Here is a 22,482-nt window from a genome sequence, read left to right on the forward strand (position 1 = left end):
CTTAGAGATATAATCTGGATTTCCTCAGCATGAACCTTGGGGTGCGGGGGAATGCTGGACATAAATAAGCTTAAAACATGAGTGTTGCCATTCAGGGAAGTCGGAAAGAAGCAACCTGTTTAAAGTTCCAGTTTGGTAATGAATTTAAGTACTTGCTTACATCACCTGTCCCAGAGAACTTCTGTGGCTACTGATGTGCTTGGCATGAGCTTATGTAATTTACTGAATTGGAGCCTTAATGTGTCAGATTCGTTTAGATTCTTCACACAATGTTTACAGAGCTAATGTTTTGTGTATCAGCCTACAGTGGTATTTTAAATTTGACTTTTCGAAGGCAGTATTGAATGTTCAGTAATAACAAAATCAGTAAAAGTTTAAAATAAAAATCATCAAATATGACTTTTCTCAATATTTTTTTACATTTTTGTGGTTTGTAAAATGTCTTAGGCCTTGATCCCCCTAAGCATTGAAACATGTATGTAAAATTAAGAGTTCGATCCTTATCTCACCCAGTCACCAGAACACTTCCATTCGTTTTCATGGTATAGGATCAAACTTGAGTTTCCTTGAAACCACCATGTGTAAAGCATAAACTGGAAGTTATGTGTACAGTGAAGTGATTTGCTGAAGATTGAACTTACTGTACAATAATATTAAGCAATTTATAAATTATTTTCTGTTGAATTTAAATAATTTTATAATACCTGAAATAACCTGTGCTCAATATTAGCAAAATACTAAGGAATCACAAGTACTAATATTGTGGGAAAACTTCATATATATTTAAAAAAAAACTTGATGGTTTGGTTATGATTTTCCATAAGTTCAGAACCGTATTTATAAGTACATAAGTAGAAAAGACCTGCTTGGACTTACTCAGCATAACAAGTACTATTTCTTCAGAAGTATTCAGTATCCAAGAATTCTCTTTTTGGAAACTGGTGGCCAGATGTTTATTATGCTGAGCTGTTAATGATTTGGCTGGACATGTCTTTTCTCATGTCACAATAAGAGGTTGGGCAGTTTCCAACATATAGCCCTGAATGGGGGTGCAGAAACCTTCTCAAAATTCAGTTTTTCATTAAAATATTTGTGGCTAATAGTCAGGAGTAAGAGTTTTCTGACGCTTTCGCATAGGTGGAGTGGAGAGGAGAGGCTTTGCAAGGCAACTACTGCTGGGCATCAAACAGGTTGTAGAAGCAACTCCTGTCTCCTGTGCCAGCTCTCTCTTGTACTCCTGGCATAATAGGAAAAAATGGGAACTTTTGAAATTTGGATTTGGCTAGGCTGGAATGGTGAAGAAGGGTGATGACAGAGGAATCTGTTGCGCCTGATGCTCCAGTAGAGTGAATCAGAGTGTTAAAGGGTAGCATTGCTTTACTTTAGGCTCAACAGAGTGAAAAATTACATCCCTGATGGACTAGATAATAATTTGGGATTTAAAAACTGTGTAAAGCAATGTAAAGAATGCATTAATTTTTAGTGAGTTTTGGAACAGAACCTTGTTGAATTTAATCTTTACTTTGTAAAAGAATAACCTGTCACTTCACAGGATCAGTCTAGATGTAGTTGAATTCTGAAGCCACCACCCTCTTCAGGGCCATCCTCTTTGGTTGCAGTGCTTAGAATTTGCTGTTTCAAACCAGAAGAGTAAGAAGTAATAAGTATATATTTGCTAAAAAGAGTGAAATATGAATTACATTTTTAGCCTCACTGTCTTGATCCTGTTTTTTCTCCCCACGTCTTCCTTTCCCTTTCGATGTGGAGATGGCCAATGATGTGAGGTTGGGCCTCAGAAGCATGGTGAGAATTTATAATAAACATACAGATAATTGGTTTGTTGTTGAAAATGCCTGCACAGACGAATCCTTGCTAGTTTTCTCCTCATCTTTACCTCTCCTGGGAAGTCCCCTTGAACCTAACCTTCGTGTTGTTGGAAATGCCTGTAACTATAATATACGCAGTGTGTGCACAGTGAAGGTTTCCCCATGTGCAAGCTCTCCTTTCTCCTAAAAGAGTTCCTTTGCAGACATTGGCATGCTCATCAACCAGCACTCATTCGTACTGCATTTTGCTGCTCGTGTTGACAAATGTTTCTTTGCATTCTCTTACTATCCTGTTGATTTTTAACCTCGTGAAAACTGTGGAAACATCTGTATAACGTGAACAAGTCACTCATTTTCTTTGTAGTTGAGTTACCAGCTTCTAATGCTTGTGAACCGAGGTTGGTAAGGATTTGAAAGCTTGGAATACCTCAGCACGAGGCTAAATGTCCCCTTTCCTATTGAGTAACCAATGAGGATGCTATCACGGCCTCTTGCCTTGCAGGTTTGAGTCTGCTGTTGGTTGCGAGGACTAGCCAGTGTTTCTCAGTGATTGCACTTAGTTAATGGATTGCGATGAATGTGGGAGCAGATCACTGCAAGAGACTGTGGGGCTACCTGCTGTCCCCTGATATGCGATGCTTGTCCCGTTAGTACTGTGTCCTGCATATTTACTGACACGGTGCTGCAGCATGCGGGTGCAGTTGAAGAGAAAAAGTAAACCAAAGGCAGATTTTTAGCTGGTTTGAATTGGTGCGCATCAGCAGCCTCAGGGGCCTGGTGGGGAGCTGATTGTCCAGTGCATTTCTGGAGAGGCTTGCAGGCACAGACTATGGGACGGTCACAGCCGTCTTCAGAATTTGATCCCTGACTAGATGTGATTTCAGGTTAGATCAATCCAAACTGGGTAAGGGGGGCAGTGTGAGTGTGGGCAGGTAAGGACTGCTTCATGATGCTCCTTGCTACCTGTAGCAATTCTGTAGCAAGTCACTGTTAATTCATTGGTCTCTAGGTTTTTGGTAATAGTTTGACCAATTACAGGTATTTTTTGGCTGTGGGTAGGTGGGAGTAAACTTTGGCAATGCATTTGAAAGAATTTTTTGTCATATTAACATCATATTTGCAGTGTTCTGTTATTTCTCACTTTTTTTCAGGTTTACTTAGAAGGGAAAAGAATCTTACTGTCTTTTCATAAAAGAATTTCTGCTCTCTGGTGAAGGAGAGCATCTCCTAGTGAATAAGGTGGCCTCTTGTACACAATGTGTTGTGAAGTTTGGTTTCTTTGAAGATGATTACACATTGAATTAGATTAATATATTGCAAAACTCTTTCATTTCTTTTATCCTTTCAATTGGATAACAATCTGCTGGACCTCAACTGATGTCAGTCCCAGTGCATTCTTTGAACAGCTGTTTTATAGATGATATCTTAGTTAATTGCTAATTTAAAATACATGGTATAGTTTCCACTTATAAGAGCACAAGCTTGATTGCAGAGTTGGGCCTATTTATAAAAGTAGTTTTTCAAGTAGACTCTTGAGGTGCATCTGTACTTATTTTTAATAAGATACCGTTACGGTCAAACCAGCAGCTAGCAGAGTACACTCAGAAACCACTCAGCAAATTTTATGTAACATTAAGTGCTATTTGACTAGGTCACTTGCCTGTGTTAAATTAATGACAGCAAACATACATCATCGCTGCATCTGTTTACACGTCTGTCTGCATTTTGCTGCATTGTCGACTGCAGAATCTCTAGAATAATGAATGTTGCAAACTGAGTCGTATTAAAAAGGCATTATTTGTATTAATATAACACCATACCGTCTTGTCATTGTTTTGCAGTACATCTATTATATATATCATCACCGCTTTTTCTTCTTGAGCAAGCCAATTATGTCTGGTTTTGCCACTCTGTCAGAGCCTCCTGGAATAAATTAAAATTACAGCTTTACATATGCAGTGGCTGCAGCTGAAAGTAATGATAATGACCCTGGGTGAATAAAGAATTTCAAAATAATTTTAAACAAATGTACATGTGCAGAGCTGCTGCTGCTTCATTTCTCCTTAACAAGTGAAATGTTTGAATCCGTGATGCCTGAATCCCCACGGACAGAAGCTGGTAGCTGGGTGGAGCTGTGGGTTTTGATGCCGAGCTAAGAAGAGAATAGCCTGTGGCTACCTGAGCATGGACACCTCGCTGTTTCACTTTTATTTCTCTGGTTTGTTTTTCAGTTATGCAGTATGTCTGTGCATGGAAGTGCCTCAGAGACTTCCTTTCTGCCTAGCTGGGTACACGCATGCCTTCCATCATCTGTGTCTCACGACCGCTCATACTTGTATTTTTTAACATACGTCTGTGGGTTAGGAGGCATTTTATACGGATGGTAGAGGGACTGGCATGTAACCTGGTCAAGGTCAGAAGAGGAAAGGTCTGTCTGAGGCTGGGGCTTGACTCAAATTTTGAACCCTGGTCCTAATCACAAAATTGCCATATTTTTTTAAATAGTTTTTTCACAGAATGAAAATTTAATATTAACATTTATGTCTTGGTTTCATTCTCTCACCAAAGGATAATCCTTCATGTTGTCACCCAAGACAGAAACGAACAAACAAACAAAACAGAAATGCACCATGATTGATGGTTAAGACTATAATACTTCAAAAGCATTATTTTCTGCATATACCCTGAGGCTTATTAAGAAGTGCATTAACAGGCTTTTAATACTTGGCAGAGTTACCAGCATCTGACCGGGAGGTATCGACGCATTCATGATAGTCCCTCAGTGTATGTGGCTGTCTGCCCATATTTGCTATGTTTCTCAATTTTTAGTATGTGATATTTAGGGTCAAGACCATCAGTCTTTTTAATCTCCTCTAGTCTAGTGTGGTTTTATTTGCATGTGTGGGATGCAGACATAACTTATCACAGTTTTGGCATAGTTTTAGCATCAAATCTGTGCAGATGTTCAACCTTCCTATTTTGGGTATTTGTCTCCCTTTTTGGCCTTACTGAAACTGCTTCATCAGCTTGTAACGTTTTTATCTCTTCAAGTGGCTTCTCTTGAACTTTGTGATAAGATCAGAGAAATCACGGGTAAGAACACGAGGCCACATTACTGTCTTTAATAAAAATATTTTTCTCAAAAATCTTCCCTTTAGAAGATCCCAAGCGTTGCAAGGCTGGCAGCTAAACAGTATTACCTTTGAGTTAATTGTGTTTAGAATGATGTAGGCAATTTCATGAAAACATCAGCCAGTAGGTCCTTTCCAACACTCGATGAGATGTCTCTCAAATTTGATAATGTTAACTGACTCCCAGCCTCCCAAGTAGTTTCATATTCTTTCAGTCTGGCTGCCCATATGCTTTTATTAGAGCCCACTGTCAAAAGTCACAGAAAATAAGCTAAAAGAAAATATTGATTACTCTGTAAATCATCCCGTCTGCATTTATATCTTGCCATAATTTCTCTCCATGTGACAAGGCTGAATTTGTTTAGTCCTGTGAAAGGGAGCTGTAGTTTCTTGCAGGCGTGGTCATGCAGGGTTAGCCATTCCCGGATAATTCTGGTGAGCATCCTTTAAATCCACGCCAAGGGTTGCCACGGTGTGCTCCTGCTGTCGGTCATAGGCCATTGAACCCGTCGCTCACGATCAAGTGCGTGGGACATATCGGAAACGTGCCCTTCATTCGCTCTTCCAGAACTCAAACTCATTGGGGAAGAATGACATTTAAATTGGTATTTATGAATAAGATAATTTCCTGACCAGAAGCAGTGTTTGGTTAGCTGTTTTTCTTAAGCTTGAGGAGGATAAGCCTGTGTTTATAATTCATTTTCCTTACGCGTGATATTTTTTCTTCCTTTCACTGATTAATTTCTTCAACTGATCTATTTGGAGTACAACATTAATATTGAAAACAGAATTATGAAGGTAGCAAAGGAAAAATATTTGATCTCCTTCTGGCAACAGAAGTGTATACATTTATCCAAAGTAGCTATATATGAAAAGTGAAGGTGAATTGACAGGAAGCATCTGAGATGCGACATATTTGTAATATGAAGTAAGTTTTGCATATTAAGTACAAAAAAGAAAGAGGAGAAACCTTTGGCAACGTGTCTGTCTCAGACGCTGAAGTATTAAGTTTGGAGCTCGTTCGTTCAGCTCCTGAAGAGGCTTAACTGGAGCTGAGTGGAGCTGAAGGCAGAAGCCTTTGTGAAGAGCAGTGGCGAGCCTTCCCCGCGGGGCTCTCCGTTGGGTAAGGGGAGTCTCTCTGCTAGAAAACCGGCACACCGACCTCCACTGTGGCTCCTGTTCTTTCCACCCAGCTGCCAGCTCTGGTGCCGATTCCCTGGCTCCAAGCTTCAATTTATTAATCGATAGGAATTTATTAATTCATTAATTTTGTCATAGAGAAATGCAAAAATAGAGCATAATACAGCATCAGAAAGCTTGAAAATCTTTTGCAATGCTACATTACCATTTCACAATTAAGGTGACAAAGCCTCAGGAAATAAAAAAAAATGCAACCTAAGTGCTTGAAAATTATAAGAAATTGCTCATATTTAATAAGAATTATAGAACTAAAAATAAAGGAGAACACTGAGCTGACAAGGGAGCAAAACATCATAACTTTTAACATTTGTTTTTTCTGGCTTTATTACCATTTAACCCTTTTACTCTATATATCTTGTTGCTTTTTAGTAACATGTGTTTTGCTACGGAATTTTCCAGGAGAACAATAAAGGAAAAGAAAGATGAGGTTTACAGAATTTACAAATTCTGAAAGCTTGGCTTGTCAAATAAAGCTATCCCAAAACCTTTGTTCTGGAAATCTTGGGATTCAAGGCAGTCTTCTCGTGTGTAATGACAAACTAATCTTTTCAAAGGTTTCTAATTTTTATCTTAGTGTGTTTGGGTTTTTTTAAAGCATTTGAAAAATCATTCATTCAGCATTAGGATAGTTTCATACGAAGTGTGACATTTAGTTATTTAGCTGCTCTTCATCTAATAAGACAAAGAAAAAGGGAAGAACCTTTAAAAATGTGGTTTTATTATTTCTCAGAGACAGAGTTGTTTTCCTTAACCTTTACAAACATTCTATTTTAACAACAAAAAGAAGGAATAATGTGAACTTCTAGGCTCTTGGAAGCCTTTAAAAAGTTTTCTCTGATCTTAATAAGGCCAGAAAGTTGCTGGCCTTAATGCTGAAAAAAGAAGTAGGCAAATGAAATCCCCACCCCTACCTCTTAAAAAAAATCCCAGGCATTTATTTCTCTACTTACTCCGTAAGTGTTCTGTTGTAGATGAAATGTGACGTCTGCGTGCAGGAATTAGGTTTTTCTTTTCCTTGATAACGAAAACTTTAGCACAGCGAAACGTAAGTTTATATTGTGAAACATAAGCAACTGCAAATCCCCCATTTTCCGAGGAGTGCTGACCCAGGGCTGGACTGCGCCTAGTAGAAGAAAAGAGGGCAATCCAGTTGGGCCAGCAGAGGGAAGCTTTCCAAATGACGTTGACCTCAACGACTCCTCTGGTCCGGACCAGGAGATGTCTGTGAAGAGCATCCCATCTGTGGCTCTTCATGTTTACATCTTAAAAGAGCTAAGCTAAATATATAACCGGGATTAATTAATCCTTTGAATTTTATGACCTTTTGTGCACAGATGCTCCAAATGAAGAGCACACTTCATTCACAAATGTTTTTTTCCTCTGCAGACAATTCATGACTGCATGTTGCAAATACTGAAACTCTACCTTTCCCTCTGTCCTGGCTAGTTATCACAGTCACATTATATTTCTTCCCTTGGCAAAGCAGGATGGAATGCACTGAGGATGTGCTTGCAATCAAAAAATACAAATAAAATATTGGTGTATATTTTCACTTGAAATGATCTGAAGAAGGCAAAAGCTCAGAAAAATGCAAATGAGTCATGAACATTTCTCCAAAGTCTTATTTAGGAAAATTCGTTCTAGTATTTGCTCAGTTCTAACCTGAGTTCTCTACTTTTTTTCTTATTTTGTAGTAGGGGCTTAGCAAGAATATGGGTCCCAGATGACTAGAATGCCAGCCTAGGAGTCTAAATCAAAGCTAGCAGCATTGTTGAGAAAAGGAATAGTACAGGGTACCCAAAGAAGCATTATATAACGGGCTTCTGGGAGTTAGCTTCCTTAGGCACAGATATCATCATTGTGGTGGTAGCTGAAGTTTGTGGATAAGCAGAACTTTGCAGCAAGTTTTCATTGGTAGGGAGCTGAGGAAGACACAGCAGTACGCAGCTGCACGTCTCTGCAAAGGGAACCTGCCCTTGGAGGTCGAGCCCTTACTCCCATCGGGAGATAAGAATACTTCTCACACTTGCTCCCCGACCACAATTTTACTTCAAGAAATAGAAATAAATAAAATTAGGAATTAAATCCATGTAATCCTTTGGCCGTTATACCGCAAATCCTTAATTTACTTAGCTACAGAGTTTATGAAGGAGTCTTGGTGGTGGTGTCAGCTTGGTGCATTGTCTAACTTATTGAATGAAGAGCCTGACGGGCAAGAAGGACTTAACACGGATACAGGGGTTATCTGGTCAAGTATTGTCTGGTCCCTTTCTGTCACAAAAGTTTATATTTTTAATTATTGTCCATTGATTTTCTCTAACTCAAAATTATCTGAGTAGAGGATTTGGCTGAAAAAGCAGTATTTTTTAAAAAGTAGTTTGTTTCTCTGGTGAGGAAGATGATGTTCCCCGTGTTCCTGGGAGCTTCATTGAAAGTTTGGTGGATTTGTGATGTAAATGAAATAGGAATTCATTTTCTACTGATTAGCAAAGGAGGTGTAACGTGCAGCTCAGCCCCGTAATTGTTGAACAATTGTACTGCAGTTGAAATCAATAGGGATTTAGCCTAAGCTAAGGATGCAGGTTTGGGTTCATCATCATGTAACACTAATTAATTTCCAAATCCATTCAGAGATCTGCAAATCCAACGGTTCTTGAGTAACGTAGGAGTGGTGTTAAATCAGAAGGTTAGAAGCAAATCTGTAGTTGACATTGGCTGGAATCAAGGGCTTTGAGGTTGACTCGTCAATTTACAGGTGAAAGCAAAGTTGCATAGCCATGGATACCACTGGAATAACATTGTAATTCTCTGTACGCCACCTGAACACCGGTGGCAAAAGATCATGAGGAGTGGGTGGCAGTGGCACCTTATACTTCTCTTTTCCCAGAGCCTAGTTTTTGGGCATGAATCAGAGCATCTGTAAGACTGCTGGTGTTGGGTTTAACCAGCATTTAAGCACATGTTGATCTGTGGGTAATCAGGGATTACTCAAAGACAAAAGTTTCAGGTAGTCCTACTTCTTAGGCTGGAATCTTGCTGGCTGCCTCGTGTAATTACAGGTTTCTGTCAGACCAGGGAACTTTTATAGATGCTTTGCTGCTAGTCTGCTGTTTGTTACATTTGCACCAAATAACTACAACTGTAGATCATAGCTGTGCTTTATGAAATATAGAGAAATGATATAATAAATACCTTTTTATTGGCAATACAGTGCTAGCTATTAAAATTCAGCCATACAGCATCCCCGGTGGTTGCTTTCCAATTTGAGCATCCTGAATGCCATGCTGAGGTGATAAACAGCCCACTGTAGGTCTTCGCTTCTTCAGGTTTTAAAGACAATGTCTTTTGCCGTATTTCCTCATGGAAGCTAAAACACATTGAGTAACTGGTCCCAAAAGCCCTTTGAAGAGACTGCTCCGGGAGCCTTAGGCAACACGTTCTCAGAAGATGGTGATGCATTTTCTAAAGACCAGCGTTACTTTCCCCAGCTCTGACCACAGACAGACTTTTACCAGATGACGTGTCAAGAGGACAGACAGCTTATAGTTGGTCACATAACTGTTCAAAACAGAAATGAGTGGTCCCCTCCCCAGGGCTCCCACAGTGCTGTTCCAGTAGCTCTATAGTCTGTGCCACGTAAGTGACCCAGGGCTTCCTGCTGGGAAGAACCCCACAACCCCACCACCACAACCCCTGGCCAGTAGATTTTGGCACATGAAGCAACTACCCCGGAGTCAGCTAGGCTGTGCACAGCGTTTTACCGACATGTTCCTTAGAAAATGCACTGCAACTAGATGAGCCAGTGGTGAGCTGGCTTGTGGTTTCAAGGTGGGGAGCTGCTTGCTGGAATTTGGAGTCCCAACTCCCTTGTTTGCCTGCCGTATGCTTTTTTTCTGGGCTTGTGCAAGGTGAGCTAGGGGCTTGTGGGATGTGCTTGTCCCTGGTGCCAGCTCCTGTTAGCTGAACCAGAGCCCTTGGTTCACCTCCAAGGAGGACGAGATTGACAACATCAGGGGCTTTTGCAGGCTGAGATTGCGCTGGTGTTTTCTTCAGCGTGTGTTTCTCAGCTGGAGATGTTGGGCAGACCTTGAGGTTTTGCATAGGCACAGATGAAATCAAAGCGATGTAATGAGCGGACAGTGACTCCCGTCACACAGAGCAAGTGGAGTGGGGCCGGACGGGATTGGAGATTGTGTTTGGACTGATTGTTCTGGTTTCTTCCTCCCTAGGACAAAGAAGTGAACCTGGAGCAGGTCCACAGACGCATGAACAGCTTAATTGATGAAGACATAGCCCACAAGCAGATCTCCCCAGCGTCCATTGAAATCTCAGCCTTGGAGATTGGTGGCATGCAGCCAACTCAGACCCTGGAGCCGGTACGCGAATACCAGAACACGCAACTTTCTGTCACCACCTTTTTACCAGAACAGACAAGTCATGGTGCCAGCAGGACACTCACAGCTGCCTCTGGCAGCAACCTGCCGCTGCCCCTGAGCAGCTCAGCCACCATGCCCTCCATACAGTGTAAACACAGGTCGCCAAATGGAGGACTATTTCGTCAGAGTCCCGTGAAAACCCCGATCCCAATGTCATTTCAGTCTGTGCCGGGGGGAGTCATTCCAGAAGCAATGGAGCCCTCGCATGGAACATCCATATGATGAAAACAAACAGTAAAACAACCAGCAGAGCTTTTTAATACAAAATTTAAAAGAAACAAAAAAAAAAAAGAAAACAAACTCTTACATTTTTCATGTATATACTTGTAAATAATGAAAGAATGAAGTGGGGTAAAAGTGTATTTTGAATATTCCCAATTTTCGAAGTCAGTAAAAAACAAAACAAAAAAACAAACAAAAATGTATGAATGACTTTGTAAATTTTGTTCTATATGAATAAAAAGGCAAACTACTTGTGATCGTTCTCAAGTGCCAAAGAAGACCAGTTACTGGGACTGAGGGCCATACATTTTTTTCCATGGATTTCAACATTTATTCCCTTACTCTTTTTTTCTTTTCTTTAAGTGAAAGAAAATTCCCGTTTCTTGCTAGAAAATTTCACCATGCTCAGATTTCTCCTTTCCCCAGAACCCTATTTTATAGTCAAGATGGCAGTTCACTCGGAGAATTTAACAGCTGGTATTAGCATAGCAGTAACAAATGTTTTAAACGTGAATTATAATTAAAATCCAACAAACAATAAACAGGAAAAAAAGAGAGAACTTTTTCCTTCTAACAACAATTTAAAGTTCCACACAGTTTCTAAGTTTAAGCACAGGATTATTGAATTGTGTTTTTACATGTCTGCTGTGCTGTGTGGCTCTTTTTATTTAACCTTCTGTGTTTTGTTATATATATATATAATATATATTATATATATGACGTATATATTATATATATCAATGCTTTGATAAACAACAGGTTTCAGGTGAAGGGGAAAGCTTTTAAGAAAAACTGATCAGCTCTTTTTTTGTGTCTTGTGTACCCGCCTCAAAATGGGGAGGAACCAATGGCTGAAAGGGGTGAGACACGGAGGAGCTTTAAGGGCAGGAGATAATGGCGTTGCAGTCACTGTGCCCTCCGGTGCCGTCTCTTTCTTTAAGATTTCAAGGAATTTGCTGCATAATGGATGCAATGCTGTCTGTTGAAGTTATATCCCTGAATGACAAGGCTAAACTCACGACTATAAGCACAGCTCTGCTTTTCTTCTGTTGATTTTGTAAAGAGAAACATTTTAATGGCCATGCCTATAATCTTGGTAGAAATGGCTGTAAAAATGTCTTTTTTTTGGTCTGTGAAACCGAATCAGAGGACAAAGATAGAGCAACATGTATAGCAAATTCAATGTCTTGCTCTGCAAATATTACCAGTGCAATTTCATGTAACAAAAAAATCAAAACAAACCCAAAACACATTGTTTCCTTCCCAAATAGTAGTTCAAATACCCAGGATAACTGATGCCCGCACCTTCTCCCCCCGCCCACCGTTACAAATGGACTGCCACTGTCTTTTAGAATTGGCATAATTTAGGGTCTTCTCAAAAGTATCCCTATAGCTACGTTATGTTTTTCCTTTGTAGCTGGATTTTTTCAGTTTATCAGAACAGTGCTATTTGGAAAAGGCTGTAGATCTCGGTGCAGCAAAATCACTGCCTACATTAAGGTGAAAAATTATGTTTGAACAGAGGTAAAAATGCATTCACATCCCAAAAAAGTCAGCAGGCAATCTGGGCCAGGGTTTTGGATAAATAAACATTTCATTGACTGCTCCTAATTTGATTTGCATAATTATGCAACAGGTATATTTATGGGATGATAAAAGTCCCTACATTTTCACATTTCTAGTTTACATGGTAGGGAGGACAAGTCAAACTGCGATACAAAACCAGCCTAATGGAAGAGCATACTCAGCATACTGCTTTTTAAATGAGGAATATTGATGGTGAGCTTACAGAAGGAGTACTCTTGCAGGGATTAATTTGTCTCTCTTGTCAAACTGGTTCCTCGTGAAGATGGTGAGATTTTGCAGCTTGGCACAAATTGCACTGTTTGCTTCAAACTAATTAAAAAAATGAATAATGGTCCAGTCAGCTGACTAGATTTATCCTATTTAGAGACTTGGCCCACACAAGCTTGGGATATTTTTCCTTCTTCTTTTGTCATACTTTTTCTTACCGTTATCTTAACAAACCTATGGCCACAGGAAAAAATTATACATTTCTTCCCCCTGATTTTTTTCTCCACTTTCTGTGAATACACCAGTTAGTTATGGCAGAAATAACCGCGCAAAAAGACTATGCACACCTAGGTATCTGTAAAGACGCTTGGGAGAAAGCATGCAACTATTTGCATTGGAAAAAATCCCTCGTTTTTATTCCCACTTTAGGATTTCAGCAGCTGCAAAGGAACGTGCTCCAGAAGAGGTACAAGGAGATGCTTGTTTAGCTCTGAGGGTGCAGTCTGCAAGTCAGGGCTCGGCTGGGGCGGGTGCTCCCTCCCCGGAGGCACCAGAGCGAGGAGGCCACGGCCCCTCGTCCCGAGCATCCTCCAGCGCTGGGAGGGCAAGCAGCCCCCTCGGCAGTACGAGGCCATCGCTCGCCGTGTCCTCCCTTCCGGAGGGTGAGGAGCCATGGTGAGCTGCTGGTGCAGGGCAGCGCAGCCGCTGCTGCTGGCTCCGCACCAGCCTTGTAGCAAACAAGCTCATCAGGGGTTGTCGGAGCTGCTCCCTGGCCATCTCCCCACAAAGCATGCTATCGGTTTGCTACAGAAAAGCTCAGAGCAGGGGCTTGGAACCCTCCGTCACTGAGGCATCATTGCTTTCACAAAACATAGCAGGACTTTTTCCTATTATAGTCTAAACCACTGTACTGAATAATTTAAACTGAGCTGCATTTGTGGAATAAATTGTGAATACAGTATATTTTGGGGATTAACTTTAACATTCTCCACGTTCAGTGTTCTCCTGGCTTAGTCTTGCCACGTGCTGTAAAGCTTGGCAGCGTGGTTTGACTTAGAAACAGTGTTGGATCTCACTGATCCTTATGCATAGCATATGACTTGCCTGTTTGAATGCTCTGCAGGATTACATCTAAAATGATCAGGATCCTGAAAAATCCAACCACACAGACCTCTTTCAGAAAAGTATTTAAGCATGTGTGTAAGCCCTATAGAAAGCAGCTGCTCTATGCACAGGTTGAAGTGCTTTGCTGGTTAATGATGGAGTTGAAATGCACATCTCAGATGAAATATATGGCTAATTTTAAGCAGGTGAGTGAGCTCACCAAACTCCTTGGGTCTATTTAGTTGCTTAAAGTTAACCGTCTTGAATGCTTTGCTGCACCAGGGTCTATACCGTAAAAGTAGGAATCCACAATGGCTCTGTCACTGTCTAGTAATTATTTGTTTATGTAAAAGTTAGCAAGTCAAGGCTTGAGCCTCTCAACCATGACAGGAAGCTGTTAAATCTTTCATGTGATGGTGGTGTGGTTTTAGATTATTTAAGCAAATCACCAGGTTCTCCTTGAACACAAACAATGTTTCTTTCCCCCTAACTTTCAGTTTTCAAAGTAAATGCAGAATGTATGATTTCCATATTCTGTCTCTTGTTTTATATTTATATCTTCATTTTGACAGATCAAAGCATTCACTTTCTATATAATATGTATTCACCACACACTCATGCATATATATACATGCACAGTCACTCACAGAAGTGAGAAATATGATTTCCATGTGATGTAAATGAGCATAAGCTCAAAGCTCTCACAGAGCTGTGCTTATTTACACCACCTGCAGATTTGACCCTTCACTTTTAATATCTGGCAAGCTGAAGTAGAAAAACTGCGGAAATTCCTGAAAACTTTGAAGACCAAACTGTGCCCTTGATTTGCAAATGGACCTTCCCCCACGTGTGCTTAAAAAAGGGAATAACGTATGATCCCAAATATTCCTGCTCCTCCAGGATGTTTACATTGCAAAGGTGGTTGTACATGAAATGGAAATCGAGTGCCTATACCTTCCTTTTATCGTGCTCTTTGCTAATGAACTTTCGCGAAAGTGACATCTGTGGCACAGCACTTGTCGTGCGTCTCGTTCTATCGATCCATTAGTTTAGAAATGACTTTATTTTCATACAAAAATGTGACTCCGTTTCTTCTATTTGCTTGCAATCCACGGGCAGCCTGCTTGCAATTTGAAGAATGCATTGCTTTTATTTCTTAGTATGTCATGTTTTCCTATTGCAATGGAAAAAAGAGTAATTGTGCTTTTTAATTTCAGAGTTGAAACTTGATAGAACGTTTTTATGCTGAGTTACAACTACACGTGTGCAATATTTGTCTTGCAAAGTGAAATTCCCAATATCTGCCTTGCTTTGATAACCATTGCTGCACTGTAGAGGAAGTCTCAGCAAAACAACTCACTTTCTCTTAGTCTGCTGATAGAATAAAACACTTAAACCTGGGTTCTCACCTGTGTAAATCGGCATCCCTCCAGCGAAAGGGCCAAGCATATTGAGTTTCAGTAGGCGAGGATTTGGCTCTTAATATTGGGCTTGAGAGCACTGCTTCCCATAAACTTGTATTCAACAATACCTCTGGAGAGGAAAATGTTTTGAGAGTCTCAAAAATGAAGCAGAAAGAGGAACATTTATTACTATTTTGAGCACTTGACATGGATTTGAGTTTAAACTGTATGCTGAAATAATTTAGAGAATAAATTTTTTCTTAAGATCTGTTCAAATTTAGGTATACCTCTCCTCTAAGAAAGGTTAAAAGCTGTTGGCTTGGCGGCAAGTGGAGCATTCTTTTCAGAGGAAATCATGTTACTGGGCAGTACAGCAACCCCAGTGCTCAGACCTTTTTATTTTATTTTATTTTGCTTTGCTGACTTGAACTTACGTTGTGAGCAGCTAAAGAATAATGTAGCTCTAAACACAACACATTTGGGGCACCCTGTTGGAAATTTCCCAAAGAATCCACATCCTTTCGCAACCCTGGGAAAGGCAAGGAGAAAGTTAGAAGAAAACTCTGAAGAGAAGCAAAATTAAAGGTAAAAATGAACATGTGGTGAAGGGGGAGGGAGAAAAGGGTGGTTACAACTCATACATCTAGCAAAGCTGTACTACTTGTATGAGAAGCCTAGATTTCATCATAGAAGCAGTCACCTCAGTTAATTATTATTTTTCCTAATTTTTAGGAAACAAATAAAAACAGCATTTGTTCTACCAGAAACAGTTGTTATATTCTTTAAGAGTTGCAACTATTAGTTTGGTGATGCCAGTTTTTTTGGCTTGACTCTGCCTCAGCTGGGGCAAATCAGCTTCCATCAGTGATTTGCACCTAAAGCAGCTGTGGGCTGCTCGCCGCACCACGCTCCCAAGGGCTGTTGGGTCTGCAGCTGCGAAAAATCAGCCTGGCCCTGCTGCCCATCAGCCTTAACCCCTCTGGGCTTGGGTAAGAGTCAGGGTTTAGTGGCATCAGCTGTGTGTGTCTCTGCCTTTCTGGGTAAGGATCCTGTTTAGCTGGTGTTCATACCGGAGGGAAGCAGCACAGAGACTTGACTTCTCCGAGCTTGCAAGGTAACTAATAACAGAAGTAAGTAATGTGTAAGGTTTCAGTCTCTTACTGAGTTCTATTTTCTCTGAAGTTTACTGTCTGGCTTATTAGAGGAGGTTGGGGGTTTTTTTATTTTTTTTTTTAACTGCACACTTATAGGTTATTACTTAAATTACTTTCTTTTTTCCCCCCACTTAAGTTGATTTGAATTAGAAATCAATTAATTCTGCTAGTAATTTCATGTCATGTTGTAATGGAGTACCGCCATAAGAAAGTTGTTTTGTTGGGGTTTTTTATTCCTTTTCTTGTAAGTCTCATTGGAAGATGTCTCATTGCTCAGTAACTGTTCAGTTATTTTGTTGTAGTTATAAAGTTTTGGAGTTTTCAGGCTGCTGAGGTTTCTATCTGGTTTGGTCTCCATATAATGTATGGTGGGGTGGGAAATAGGTCCTTGCAATTGTAGATGGAAAGAGATATGGAAAATAACAGTATAGGGTAAAAAAACTTGAACAAAAAAAGAAAAAAATATGTTTGCACACCTTGCTGAAGCTTCAACTGCTTGGATGACTGGCTGGGACAGAACATGATTTTTGAATAATATGTTACGTGTGACTGTCTGTGTTGTAGAAATCATCTGAAATGGTTTTAGGTGGGAAACTGCAAATTGTAGTTCAACATGCCCCCCAGTTCTTTTCAAGATAAAGAATGCTTTTTTTATCATTATTAATTGTTTTGTTATAATGTCATAACTGAAACTGTATGTGAAGGGATATGAAACCAGAGGTTTTAAACAGCTTCAGTTAATTATCAGGCTACTTTTAGACTCTGATTCTAAAAAGTCATTCATTAAAGGAAATACTTTTGAGATTTTTTTATATTTCTTTTTTTCTTCATTTTGTTCTCTCTTTATAAAATGTATGTATTTTTTTCTAATGGAATCATTTTTGAAGTGGTTAAGTATAGCACAAAGGAGCCCAGCACTTCAGGTGAGAATTGCAGCTAAAAGAACAAAAGAGCATGCAACCATGATAATGAACTCTGAAGAAGAGAGATCCCAGATTTATGTATTTTTTTTCTGTATATCAGCAGAAAAAACCCTTGACTTCTGTTTAATGTACTTTTTATATGATTTATATTGGATCAATCCCATCAAATTAAATACTTACCAGAAGTAAAATACTCCAGCCCACCAAAGCGCTGAAATGCATATTTGCAAATAAATCTAAGCCGACACTGGAAATGTTTCCCTGTCTTATATAGAAAGCATCATTTTAATCTGCTGAAGCTGGTGTACTTACCGGTTAAAGATCTCAAGGACGTAACTAAAGCATTTGGCAGTGCTGTCCTGCACCCAGGCTCATCGTGGCGTGGTGCGGCGTCCCACAGCCATCGGTAGCCGCACCAGCAGCACAGGGAAACAGGGATGAGATTAGAATTGGGAACTACTTCTTCATCCCGAGACAGAGAGTTCTCACCCGTAAATAAATCTGGGATGGCAGTAGGTGGAAATCTTTATTTGCAGTCGCAGACCCTTTTTCAAGTTGGTACGTTGGTAAGGATCCCAGAGGACGGAGCTCAGCCCTGTTGCCCCCCGCGGAAGGGACAGGGAAGTCCTGCTCTGCGTGAAGCGGGGGCACGTGTCCATGTGTGCTGTGTTGTGGGTTTTGCCTGTCCGTCAGGGTGCTGCCTCCCAATGGTGGTGGTGGTGGTGCTGCTGGGTGGATAATGTGTGACAGGAGAAACTCTCCTGAGAACTGAGGCAGGTGTAGGCAGGTGTAGCATTTGCAAGCTGTTGAAAATGAGTAGTTCCTGCGTTTCAGCTGCCATTTAAAAGCTGGCCAGGAAAATACATCACAATATTTTTCTTGATTCTAAAGCCAGCTTGAATTATGGTGAGAACCAATTTTTGGGAGGGTGCTTTGGTCACAAAAGGTTTCGACTTCCCGTATAGCAGCCACTAACACAGCAGCAGAGCCCACGGCTCGGCACGCACCCTGCAGGCACCCTGAGATGGTGGCCAAGTGAGTGCGGAGCAAGATATTTGGCGGTGTTTGCTTCCCGGAGAGCTTGTGCCTGCTGTGGGGTGGCAGAGCACCACGGAAGAGCCCCAGAGCAGCGATGGGAGGGGGATGTGGGTGCAGCAAGGGCTACTGCCTCGCCGCGATGAAGATGTCCGGGAGGAGTCCTGTGGTGTAGGCAAGGTGCTGGGGTGGGAATTGCCCTTCAGCAAGGGTCGCTGAGGCTTGGAAATAAACTGGGGAAAATGCTGTATCGGAGTATGAATACCCACCAGGGTATGAACCGTGGACGTGGGGCTTGCTGCATGTGACTGTCGCTATTTGCGTGAGGGTTTCCTAAAATCCGTATGATGCTAACCAGGGAAACTTCGGTCAGGCTGATCCTGGCATGTGGAGAGAACAAATAGCAATTGTATCAGGCTGTGCAGATCGGGTTTTAAGTGCAGTTTTTGTTTTAAGTCCGTGCTGTTTGATTTCCCTTCCTGTTTGGTGTCTGTAGATCAACTCGCTTGTCTCTTCTGGCTGTGATTAGTTGTGCAAGGTTTACCCAGCTCTTTGACAGGGGAATGTGCTTTTACAACACAAGAATGGTTTCCTCTTGCGCATTTGCATTCCTGGCTTTGTCTTGTCATTCGTGTCAAAATGTCAAGCAGAGAAACATATGCTTTCAAATGGAGTTTCTGCAAACCATTTGGATCAATAAGGACTGTCTGTCTGCATATTTGTAACATCTGCCACAGAGGAATATGAAGCTCTATCAATTCACTGGCTTTAGTAGACCATGTTTCACCCCAAGTTGTAGCTTGTTTACATCCAGTGACAGGAAAGAATCGGTGCTCTGGGCACTGCAGAGGTCTATCGTAAAGCGAGTCCTGCTTTTGGAAACTAGTTGTCTCACCTTTTGCATGCAGCGCATACGTGCCATCCTGACAGGCCAGGGTATTAATCCATAGATGTGTCACTCTGCGCTCCTGATGGCTCAATGCAGCTGCTGATCATCCCTGGTCTGCTCCAAAGGCCGATGCAGGTGATAACTTTTTGATTATTCTGAGACAGTGCCTGAAAAGCTGCCGGGGTGTCAGGAGGTGAAACCACCTGCCTGTGGGCAGCACGGGGCGGGGGGAGGAATGTCTGGTCACAGTCTGCAGGGGCAACGAAGGTGAAGAACCCCTGTGCTCTGTCGGGTGGGATTTGGAGGCTGAGGTACACCGCTAAGGGCTGACATGCTACAGCCAGAAAATGGTGGTGGAGTGCAGTTGTAGGAGAGAGATCTCAAAACCAGCGAGAGATGGTACCAGGGCGCGGGGCAGGCGAACAAGCTCCTGAGGTGGGGCAGGTACCTTGCCGTGAGAGGCCGTGAGGCTGCAGAAGCAGCATCCTACACAGCGCCAGCCTGGATGTGAAATGGTGGCTGTGCCGCTCCCAGGCCTTTACTTGTAAAGCCTGCTTAGTTCCACAGTGTTAAGTGCCATCAACAGTGTATTAAACCTTCTATTAAGAACTCAAACAGCAGGCAGTGAAAGCACGCAAAATGTAAAGTGTTAAATTAGGCCATCAATTTAATTATTCTTTATCACTTAATCCCTTTTACCTGTGTGGCTTGTTAAAGGGAATCCCTTCCCAGCTGCTCGGGGAGGGAGGGCGGAGGACAGCAGCAGGGAAAGCCATGGTGCCTGGGTGCAGGCAGCCGCTGTTTGCCGGGGCAGGCTTGGGCTCCGGCGGGACGGGTGCGGGGGCAGAGCGCCATGGAGGAGACAAACGTGGTCAGCAGCGCGCTGGCCCCGGCTGGCAAACCCAGCGTGGGTGGAGCAAGGCACGAGGTGCGGTACCGGTCAGCAGAAATTTACCCCGCTTTTGAACTGAGAACTCGGGGTTTGGTCTCACGTGAGGGCACGGGATGGCAAGGAGCCGTGCCGGGAGCGCCAGGGCCGTGCTGGTAGTGCCCGTTGGGGCACCTGGCGCTGGGAGCGATGGCGCCGGGAGTGACGCTGTGGTGGGCGGGCGGGAATGGGCTCCATGAGGGCTGTTTGGGCTGGCGGCAGGTCTGCTTCAGTGGTTGTGGCTCTGTCTTGCTTGACCTTAAACTGTTGTGAACAAGCATTAAGAAGAGAAGATAGATTTAAAAAAAAAAAAAAAATTATATTTCAGTAAAGCCTAAGGGAAAAATTCTAGCTTTTTCCTCACCAATAAAGTGCTTATTCACCAATAAAGTGCTTATTTTCTCAAAGACAAAAGCTTCTGTATATGTGGGATTTGACGAACAGGTAAGATAACAATGTATTAGGGGAAAAAAAAAAAAGTCCTGCTCTGAAGTTTCTGATGCTTGTGGAGTTTTTTTGCATTGGAATAGATTGTTCAAAATTTTCTTGAGTTGAATTTTGATCAAAGCTTACATTGGAACTGAGGGTCTGTAGTTCATCTGGTTGGGAAATGCATGGGACTTGGTGTTTAAATTAGCTGGTCTGTATTGCACAAATACCAGCAAAATTCAAAATGACTATTTGGTGAGTTGCGAATTAAAAGTATTCATAGTTATTAAAGACAGAAACATTAATATTACATTTTTCATTTGGTTTTAAAAGAAGTCCTTAATTGGAGATAATTAGCATTAAATTACTCACCTGGCTTTAGTTATGATGGGTTTATTAAGTCATTATTGAGAGATTGAACAGTGGCACATGTTGATTATGTTTAGATGTCACTTGTCTTTGTTTTTTCAAGCACTAGAAAGAAATAACTCAAGTTTTCTGACAGCCAAAAAAAAAAAAAAGGTAAAAATTGATCCTATGATTGAATCTGAGACATTTTAAGTCTCTGAACTATTAAATTTCAGTGGGACTTATAAGCGTGACTCCACAGAAGCCCTTTGATAGTCTCTGATCAAAGTAGAAGTCGGCTCACCATTCTTTTGTGCATGTCATGTCAGATGCATGGATGGAGATTTCAAAGCTGTTTCACTAATTTGGATGATTAATTCAAACCCATACCCTAATATTGGTGGAAGGGTTTTTGTTGTTTGTTTTTGGTGGGTTTTTTTTGTTTGCTTTTTTTCTTTTACTTTGATCAGTTTTGAAACTTTCATTATGTTGAATATGTTTCCATCTTAATCATTAAAAAGCTGCAGACAACAAGTTTTGCATCCCTCTGCCAGCAGAGGAGAATACTGAAAAGAGGTCTTTAAATCTCAGTTATTAACTGAGATGCCCAAAGTCCCCGCCATTTGCTTCTGCCTCTGGGCAATGCCTCATACTGTGGGGTCTTTGGTCACCTGCTGGGATCCTCTCTGCTGTGGTCCTGCAGATAATGTCGAGATGGATGTGTACTTGTAGAATTCTGATGGTGTGAAAGGCTTCAGATTCATCAAATTTTCAAATATTTTATTTATGCCAGCCTTCTGCTACATATCCTGTATAACTCACCTTTGTGGGTCATATTGACTTCAAGTCTCATGAAAAGATCCAACCGTTCAAAAATAAAACCAGTACAGAAGTCTTTCTGCACTGTAAACAGATGTTACTTTGTTCCTAATGTCGTATATAGAGAGAAAGTACATTTCAAGGGCTATTAATGCAGAGACCATTAAATAAGCTGCATGCAAATTTTGCTTATATTCTATTAATGCTAATGTTTGTATTTTTCAGTTGTCTTTGGTTAATTTAGTTCAGTAATTCATGCAGCATCTGCTATCATATATTTAAAAACATGATATTTTTTAGCATGTAACCACAAAGGTAATGTTGCCTCTTGTGATGGGAGTAGGAAGGAATGTTTATTTTTATTTGTATTTGCTGTATTACAGCTCTCCTATTCAAAGTGCAATAATTTTAAAAGCACAAAGATTTATCTTCTGTAAGCAAATCAATCTGGCTGAAAAACTGAAGCATTTTTGAGGAATTGGGCACAAAATAGGGTCCTTCTGCCTGCCTGAAAATCTTGAAATGAAAATGCTTTGTTATCTTCTTCAGGTAGATTTTTATTTTGGCTGTAAAGTGTTTGAAATGTGGTTTTTTGTTTTTGTTTTTTTTTTCTCTTGGAGGGGAAGAGACAAAATGTGCAATGTTTCTCTGGCTTTCCTTTGCATGTTTACCTTTAAGGTTGCTGTGATACATGTGGCATAGGTAGGTTTTCGGGGGTGCGTGTGCTTGTACAGGTTGGGGTTTTTTGTGGGTTGTGTGGGATTTTTGTTGGTGAGATGAGGAATAATAATGTCCCCAGCCTTAACACCAGGAAATTGTTTGCTGTCTAGTAGAATCTTAT

The 22,482-nt window shown here is 41.1% G+C and overlaps 1 protein-coding gene across 4 annotated transcripts in view; it reads left to right on the forward strand.

Moving 5' to 3' along the window:
* Positions 1-11,077, forward strand: part of GRID1 (glutamate ionotropic receptor delta type subunit 1) — a 533,775-nt gene extending 522,698 nt beyond the window's left edge. For all 4 annotated transcript variants that reach the window (XM_054832728.1, XM_054832731.1, XM_054832729.1 and 1 more), the window contains one exon: positions 10,387-11,077. In XM_054832728.1, the coding sequence (XP_054688703.1) occupies positions 10,387-10,815 (429 nt within the window). In that variant the 3' untranslated portion in view covers positions 10,816-11,077. The remainder of the gene's footprint in view (positions 1-10,386) is intronic.
* Positions 11,078-22,482: the final 11,405 nt, after the last annotated feature.

This window comes from Grus americana, chromosome 7 (genome assembly GCF_028858705.1).
Source record: "Grus americana isolate bGruAme1 chromosome 7, bGruAme1.mat, whole genome shotgun sequence".
Lineage (NCBI taxonomy): Eukaryota > Metazoa > Chordata > Aves > Gruiformes > Gruidae > Grus > Grus americana.